This window comes from Ammodytes marinus, assembly GCF_949987685.1.
Source record: "Ammodytes marinus genome assembly, chromosome: 17".
Classification (NCBI taxonomy): domain Eukaryota; kingdom Metazoa; phylum Chordata; class Actinopteri; order Uranoscopiformes; family Ammodytidae; genus Ammodytes; species Ammodytes marinus.
Genome location: NC_137221.1, coordinates 15,146,911 through 15,156,388, shown reverse-complemented (window position 1 = coordinate 15,156,388; position 9,478 = coordinate 15,146,911). Strand labels below are relative to the sequence as shown.

At 40.9% G+C, this 9,478-nt stretch overlaps 1 protein-coding gene across 1 annotated transcript in view; it reads right to left on the bottom strand.

Annotated features, from left to right (window-relative positions):
* Positions 1–9,478, bottom strand: part of gabbr2 (gamma-aminobutyric acid (GABA) B receptor, 2) — a gene marked incomplete at both ends in the record, with an annotated part of 155,777 nt that overhangs the window by 67,548 nt on the left and 78,751 nt on the right. The window contains one exon of the mRNA XM_080045922.1: positions 6,847–7,017. Within this exon, the coding sequence (XP_079902048.1) occupies positions 6,847–7,017 (171 nt within the window). The remainder of the gene's footprint in view (positions 1–6,846; positions 7,018–9,478) is intronic.

Below are 9,478 nucleotides of genomic sequence, written 5' to 3'. Positions count from 1 at the left end.
ATTATCTTGAAATGTAAGGAGTATCATTTTGTTAAAATATTTTTTAAATATATAAATCCTGCTGTCAGTTTCCCATATATCTGCTCGTGATTCTTTTTTATTCCAGAATGCTTTCACCACTACATAGCTACTTTTCCAGTCTTGAGATCTTACATTTGTATACAATGTGTATACAGCAATTACGATAGATACATGCAGGCTATCTAATGTTCAGAACTGCTGTTTGCACGTTGTATCTTGGACTTTGATGGGGTAACGACAGAAAGACAAGCATCTGAACATTTGAGAATGGCGGAAACATATTGGTTATCGAAGACATCAAAACGTCCTAATTTTGATGTAATGTGCTCCGTACAATTGAGAGTTGCAATGTTTGTTTTACTTAGATGTGACACAAGAATGCACAATTGTGTGTTTTAAACGATCTCAACCGGTTATCCAAGGCACGACAAGATTCAGACACGTGTGCAGTTCTGTAAATGTAATACTGCAGCAGCTGTACGTCTGCATTGATGTATTGACTCGGTGGAATGGTGGGTAATGGGATGAGAAAAAGTAGGAGAATGAAGCAGGTACCCCACTGTGATGGTGAGCTGAAGGTGGTTTATCATTCTGCCTCTCACTCTCTCACCCCTCTCAAACACACCCACACGCACGCACGCACACACACACACACACACACACACACACACACACACAGATTCATCCATCCGGCTTCCCTCTTTAAAGATGACATTTTTAGAAGAGGCAGTTTGACTTGTCATAGTAGGAAAATAACAGGTGGAACTAATAACATTAATGATGGCTCTGGTTCATTTGGGTATTCTAGTAAGGCATGTCAGTGTGCCAGTTAGCACAATAACAGGGCCCTGGCATGGGAGCACCTATATAGAATGCAGCCATTATTAATGTTACACCTGTGTGTTAAAAATGTCTGCTGTTCGAAAGATCCTCAGTGAACATGAGTACAACATCTCCTCACTCTTTTCTTTGGCTAAATTATTCTTATGTCCTCCGGCACTGCCCTGCGGTCATCGAACATCCCCCTCCGGCCTGGGAGATCTTGGCATTAGGGGCCATGTTAAGACATCGAAGAGGGTGTTACGTTCAAATGGGGCCTGCCAGGCTCAGTTGGCAGACACAACGCATAGCAGCTAGCAGATGAAAGCCCAGTATGTCTGCCCTATATTCGTCTATAAATGTGCAATATGTGACATAGTTTACGTACATATGTATGTGTAGAAATGGCACAACATCCATTATTCAGCCATATTTAGACACAAATAAAAAAAAATACTGGGAGGAATAACGTGGAAGTAGATAATGCAGAAAGAGCGATCGTAATCATATAATGTTTATGCTGTTAGCGTTTGAAACCCAGATGATAGATTTCAGGACGGCTTTCACTTCACTAATAGCTTCAGCACACCAAATTGGCATGAGCATAGTTACAAGCAGTTAGCATCCCCAACGATATTAATCCATGACTGCTACCACACAACCACTAATACCACCATCGCTACTATTAGTATTGCTAGTGCTGTTTAATTGAGTCATTACAGCTATTATGTGTAATCAACAAGAAGATTGTTGCCATCTAAAAAAAAATCAATGAATATGAACAACATCAACTTTATTTCCCTCAAGTCTCTAAATGTCTGCTGTCATAATGGCCTCTTCCTCTGCCGGTACCCAGGAGGAGGGAGCTCGCAATCACTCTGTATATCACTCACTCCTGTACAAACATTCACTCCAATGTAACTGCTCACTGAGCTGAAACAACAGGGAGTGGGGTGTGGATCAATAAAACCAGGATTTGCTCTTGAGGAACAACTGGCATGGCGGTCTGGACTAGTTACAATGTCCTGTTCTGTTAAGCGTTGATCTAAAAAGGCCAGGGCTGCTGCAATCCTAAAAGGGAATCCAGGTTCGGACAACATAGGAAGGATTTACAACCCACAATCACATACAAGACAACTTATACTGATGAGATGCACAAACACACACACACAAATACGAAAACTCAAAGGCTGACGCACAAAGCCATTTACGTCTATGAGAAATCCCTTGTCAAAAGGAGTTTTATTGGTTTGGTTTTCTGTTCACTCCACTAAAATGGAGAAAGGACAAATATATCTGTGTCGTTTAGGACTGAGTGCCTTAGATGGAGCGAAGTAGATGCAAGGAAGGGGAGGGGGGGGCAGATAGATTGTGGGACAGTAGGAGGGGGAAAGTGAGCCGAGAGACATATTTTCTGCGTAACAAAAACGTCCTCCATTGTCTGGGACAGCCTGGGAATCCCCAACAGCAAAAATACAGAAGAGACATAATCCCATTGTGCTTCCGGGAAAGCAGGCATGCATGTGCATGTGCACGTGCACGCACACACACACACACACACACACACACACACACACACACACACACACACACACACGGCAGACAATGGCAAATGTCAAATGCACTCAGATATGTACAATGCATCAGTGTTAAGAAACTACATTAACATAATATGATTCTATAAATATATATGCAGAGAATGTCTATGCAAACACAGATACATATATATATATAGACAATCACAAACTAAATGCAGATGCAGTAAATGTGTGGGCGTTTCTCAAACGATCACTCATTCTATTAACTGAGAAAAAAGTGAAAAATGCCTGAAAAAATATACGATAGCCTTAAGTGATGTCTTCAAATAGCATTTTTTGTCCTGACACATACCCTTCAGGCAACAGGGACACAGACTTAAGTGTGTACCCTGACGCAGAGTAAGTGAGTATGACTAGCTTTTGATGATTCAGATGATGCAAGTGTGACCCCGTGAGACAAACGTGCTGCTTTTAGAGGTGTAACCTCTAAAATAATTAGCACATCATTTCCGGGCGCATTTACCCTTTTGCAGTGACACCTGTGACTGCAGGTGTGTGCGTGTGTGTGTGTGTGTGTGTGCATTTACTCCAGATACTCCACTTTTTATAATTCCATTTGTCTATGCCTTGAATATCAAAACTTTTACAGAGTATTTTGTTTGTCCACCAATAGATTTTTAGCAACAGACCATGTGACTTCTGCTTTGGGCTTTACAAATGTGGAAAAGTCATGGGTCCCTGTTTTCATACTGTGTGCCAATCACCATAAAAGTCCCAGAGTTCAGTCTTTAATACCAGTCATGTGCATATCCAAACCAGTGTAACAAAGGGTTACACAGGATCTCTAATAGCTTCTTCTCATGGTCTTTCTTTCATGCACAGTACAATGAAATGAATGAGTCAGTAGTGGAATTTACACAAGAATACATTATTTAATATTTAGTTGTAATGAACAGCAACTGATGGCTTCATAAAAATGGTGAAATGCACAAACAAGAACAATAACTAAGCAATAACCAAGAGAGTGGATTCTGAGAGAATAGCTTCTGCTAAATGTATCAGTGGGCATAGTGTAATTAAACACATGAGCTGAGAGAGGCAGAGGACAGAGTGCTAATCCTGTTTCCAGTCCGTTTTTTATCCGAATGACTGATTGACTGACTGATTCCCTGTTGAGCCCTGTTTGTCTGGGAAATTTCAATTTGTTGATAGCAGTTGGTCTGTCTGTGTGTGTGTGTGTGTGTGTGTGTGTGTGTGTGTGTGTGTGTGTGTGTGTGTGTGTGTGTGTGTGTGTGTGTGTGTGTGTGTGTGTGTGTGTGTGTGTGTGCGCGCGCGTGCATGTGAGTGTGCGCGCCCTACATGCGTGGACACTTTCACACTAGCCTGGCCAACATGTCTGGACTCTGCTCAATCTCATCTCTACACTACAATGAACCACAACCCTACCTATCGAAACATCAGTGACCATCGATGAACAGTGTGTGTGTGTGTGTTATGCAGATGTTTATATGCACATACTGTATGTAAAGTACAGTACAATCTGTATTAGGGATGTTCCTTATCCAAATCCAATACTCGACAGGGCACATAAATGTATGTGTGTGTGTGCGTGCGGCAGTGCGTATGTGTGCACGCCCTACGTGGGTGGACACCTTCACACTAGCCTGGCCAACATGTCTGGACCCTACTCATTCTCAACTCCTATTGAAACATCAGTGACCATCGATGAACAGAGTGTGCGTGTGTGTGTGTGTGTGTGTGTGTGTTATGCTATGTAAAGTACAGTGCAATACGTATTAAGGATGTTCCTTAATCCAAATCCAATACTCGACAGGGCACATAAATCCTTTTAATCATGTGATACTTGTGTTTGTACTAGATTTAATTTTAGTAATATTAGAAAATGTAATGATAATTCATGGAAAAGGACTTTAGGCTAAAAAAACACTGTCAATTCAAATATGGCAGTTCCTTATCTCACAGACAGCTGCAGGCCATTCATTTCAGTCCTATTTGGAAATCAACTCGTAGAGACATGAACATTTCTTTAGCTAGTTCATTTTGAACACCTTTTAATCTTTTTCTTTTAGAGGATGGCTCCACAAAACTCCTGTAAACCTGGTTTATAGCTGACACGTTGCCCCAGAAGTGAATCCCTATGGCAGCTCATTAAATGGAAAATCCATCTTTTTTTTACCAAGCTGTAGGAGGCTCCCAAAGCTTGTCCAGGTATAAGGGTTTGTGTCTGTGCTACTTACCCTGAATCTTTACAACGGAGGTGAGAAGTGCAAAGTTAACACGATCCCTAGAGCCACAATAGTCATTATGGGAAAGACACTAGGTTGAAATAAACCAGTATTATCCGTCAATGGAACAGTTCCATTTGCATAAGAATGCCACAAATAGAGTCATAATGCATTCTATTGTGAATAATTTTTCTATTCAGACAACATTTACTACTTCGCATGCCATCAACCTGCCATTTGTCTTGCCACACTTTACCGTGGTTTACCGATGCGGCGCTAAGATCCGTCTCGCTTTAAACTTGACAGAGGATTGTACAAATCATAAAGTACGGACGTGATGCTTGCATATTTGTAAATCAGGATTAGAGGCCAATCTCGTGGCAGGTTGATTGAATCGGGCCGCCCCGTCTTCCTCGCGTCCTAAGCCCCTTGGCGCTTTCAGGAGGGGAGAGATAAAGGGATTTGGGCGCTGTGAGATTTGCAGTGAGACTTCATACACACTCTCCCCCCCCAGCTGCTGAGCAGATTGTTTTCAACCAGGGCCTCGAGGCAAGTGCTCACAATATGCTTCTCAAGTTCATGCTTCAGGCATGTTTTTTTTTTTAAAACACAAAGTTCCTGTGTCGCTTTGTGTGATATCACATTTGTTGCCATGAGTTTGAGTCGTTAGCCAAATGCATGTCAAGGGTACTGTATGGAGGATTTGTTTAGTGTTCAACCATTCCACAAACTAGCTATATGTTACTGTAGTGTACTTCATAATGACACATTCTAAGCTTACTGATAATCAGGAGATTGCTTAATTACATGCAGAATTAACTAAGGAAAGCCAGGAGAAGCTCCCTCGGTGTGTGTGTGTGTGTGTGTGTGCAGTTTGAGAGTGTTTAGGTTGGAGGCCCAATTCATTGAGGGGTCACATACTCCTGCAGTCAGGAATGCATCTTTTATGGGCTAAGTCTGGAAATACACACAGTTGTGTTTATACAAACGTCATGATGTTCCAGGCACATTAATCTATGGTCCTGCGTAGGCCCCGAGGGACCAGAGCTAAAGGTATAACACCATACATGAAGATAGTTGGTAGGGTGAGTTAATAGCTGTTTCCAGCCAATTAGAATTGGGCATGGGCGCGTCAATCTGTGAGTGGATAGACGAAAGCTCAATCTATCCTAGTTTACCAATAAGAATAAGTAGGTAAAGAGAAAGCGCTTTAAAAGAGGCACACACACAGACTGAAGGGAGAGATTGGGATAATGGAATTGGCTAACCGGGCATGGCCAGCCTGGTCAGACACAGGCGATGGGTTATTTTATCCTAATAAAATACTTTATCCACCTCAACTCATCCTGTCTCAGCAGATTCATTCTATTTCTCAAAGTAACACCTTATATGATGGACCCCTCAGAAATATACTGCATTACCTTTACCCTTTAGTTTAAAATATTTTGTTAATGGTTTCATTCATTTGGTTGAATTACATTGACACGTCTCCTATATATTCGATAGTAAAAAGCTGCTGGACACAGCACAATACAGGAGAGTTTTTTTTTTCATTGAGAATACTAATGTGTGCCTCTAGCTTTAAAATGTGTTTCAGTGCCAACAATGTCACAAGAGAGAGTTAGCTATAAATGCTGAGTCAATGCAGATAAAGTTCTTCATTTTTGCACATATTACTTCTCCCAATGCTAGCCATGAACCGTAGGATGAGTGGAATTTACTGTCTCTAAATAACACAATCTCATACATTGACTGAGAATACAAACAGTGTTTTATAATAGTAAAAAAGTTACTTTTCAGCTTCAGAACATAAATATGTCTACTGTTAAGCTGATGATACAAAGCCATGTTATCAAACAATTACATTTACTTAAGATCTATATTTAAATATAATGTAGTTATACTTAAGCTTTATATTAATGTATCTTGGAGACTCTCTTGACTTGTAAAAGTTTTCTGAATGCAGTATTTATGCACAATAAAGGCATATCCAGAGGAAGTTTTTTTTTGGTGTGCAGAGATAACTGAGGTTGCAGTGCCTTTCGATCTCTTTGAAATCGTATACCTGCAATACTTCAGGATACATCAAAGTGTTTCTCCTTTTCCTGGGTGTAGCTCTGTAGCATCTCACGACTACACCACCTCAGGTTTCTTTAGCTTTTGAAAAAGTGTTTACACATACATGTAGTCTCTTTAAAGAAGGAAACACAAAGAACACTGACCTCAGAGAACCTCTGAACATCCTGTGTGAGGGTACCCACACGGCTCCAGTTGTAGTAGGTCAGGAACTTCACCACTGCTGGGTTCACCGCATTGTCTGACGGCACGGTGCGGAAGAAGTTGGGGTACTTTTTCTTGTCCGCCAGAACTGGGGTTGTTGCTGCAAAGGACAGCTGCAAACAAGAAAAAGAGAGAAAAATACAGTGAGCCTTGTTTGAATATAACTACGGTCAAAAACAATCCGGACAAACACACTGTCAAGTTATGCTGGTTTCACGTAGCATCATTAATTATCTGTCACTGAACATATGCAGCAGATGACAGATCTCAGGTCTGCCTTTGCTTTGGTCAGTAGCCTGTCATTTGATATGGGCAATGTGACCATGAAAAACGTGCACACACTCATAAACAGTTTAATGTTGTGAACAAATCAACTCTTTCAAATGACTTCAGATGACAGCAAAATAGTCCCTTCAAAGTGTATCTGTAAATAGATCTGTAAATATCGAGTGGCTATTGATGTATGACCTTTTGAGCTGGCTTGATACTGTGTGTGTGTGTGTGTGTGTGTGTGTGTGTGTGTGTGTGTGTGTGTGTGTGTGTGTGTGTGTGTGTGTGTGTGTGTGTCTAGGAGGATGTATAGGTGTATGGCCCGGAGCATTTACTCTCAATACATCCCTCACAATAGTTGCCTTTTGACACACACACACACACACAAAAAGGGACCACCAGGCAAGCTACTAGTGAATATTTTTTCCAGAGCATTATCACGCTATTAAACTAAATATGATGATATATACTGATGATCAGTCATAAGGCCTCACTGAATGCGATATATTTGGAAAAGTGTGTGACTTAAGTTTCTACCAGTCTGGTGAAAGCAGCTTTTTTGAGAAATGTATATAGTGCAGACGTGCTCATGAAACATGATGTGAATGTTCTTCAAATGTATTTCACTGGCTAAAATATGTATGGTATAAAACCTTCACTCTCTGAAACACACACACAGACACCTCATCACCACCACCCACCACAGTCACAATCGTCCTCATTTCCACCCATCCCATCTTTCATTTGTCATTTCCATGTTCTCTCGCTCTTTTTTCTTTAAAAAAAAAGATATATATATATTTTTTTTTTTTTTTTACCTTTATTTATACAGGTAAATCCCATTGAGACCGAAGACTCTTTTGCAAGGGAGACCTGTTTTCCTTTCCCACGTTACCATTCACACACACATTCATACACCGATAGCAGGCTAACTATCGACATTCACACGAGGCAAGGTGGGTGAAGTGTCTTGCCCAAGGACACAACAACTGTGACACAGGTGGCAGGGCGGGGATCGAACCTCCAACCCTTTGATCATCGGCCGATGATCATACAGTATATATATATATTTTTTTTAGCCCCATGTAATGACAATTTCTCTCTCTCTCTCTTTCTCTCTCTCTCTCTCTCTCTCTCTCTCTCTCTCTCTCTCTCTCCATACAATGTAAAAACCAATATGTGCTCAATAGATCTGACACTTTATTTGATCTAAACGTTTTCTCTTCAGTTTGAATGGCTTGACAAATAGCCGACATTGAAAGCATCATAGTATACTTGTAGAACCATAACTTATACGTGTTCTATGAAAACAATAGGATTTTACAAGATCTATCTAAAGCAAAGCATGCCAAAAAACATAACAGGAGCTGTCCAAGGTAGCAACAAAGATACATTTTTTAACATGTAGAATGTGCATAGTAGTAGCACTGAAAACCCTGGCTCTATTTGCAATGCCCTATTCGTGGTAATATAATGAGCAACATGAATCAGTACCGGGTTAATTACATACTTTGTAGAGATTAAGCAGAACTTGTGATTCATGATAGCGATCAACATACGGATATTACAACTCTGACTGAGACCAAGAGGTACACTAGTAGATCTCCTAAACGTCTACTCAGGCCTTGAGGAGTTCAAGTACCTTCTGTCTGGCAACATTTAAGAATTGGTGGAGATCAGCAAATCACTTTTTGTCAAAATCAGTGAATATAACCTTATGATCCGTTACCTGTTCGTACTGTGTGTGCACTGAAGAAAATGTAGTGTTTATACACAACCTAGGCTCTGTAAACTGATATGTAAACAAACAGGCTCGTTCTGGCCAACCGTAGATAGCAACATGCCCCTTTTTTTTACAGAGCCTAGGCTGTGTATTAACACTGGATTTGTTTTTCAGCACACACACAGTACAGACAGGTAGCGGATCATGAAGAGATATCCACTGTGATTTTGACAACAAGCGTTCTACAGAATCGCTGACTCCACCTTTGAGTATTTCAGAGTTTTAACCTCTGTATGTTCCTTCCATATTAGCAGTAAAAATCAATCATCATAATTGGGGGCCTTTCTTTTGTTACACCCTGGCCAGGCCATTTCAGTGGATCCCAGATCTACAAGTACTCACCCCAACCAGGGGGAAACCCTCGGTGTGGCCCACTTAATCACCCCTTTTCTGCACAGACCCACAGGGGTTTGTGTTCACACATCAACAAGACAGGGGCTTTTTAAAACAACACAAGGATTACAGCCATCAATTAAGCAGGAAATAAAGGCCTTTATCTTGCTACCATTGCTAAATCCAAA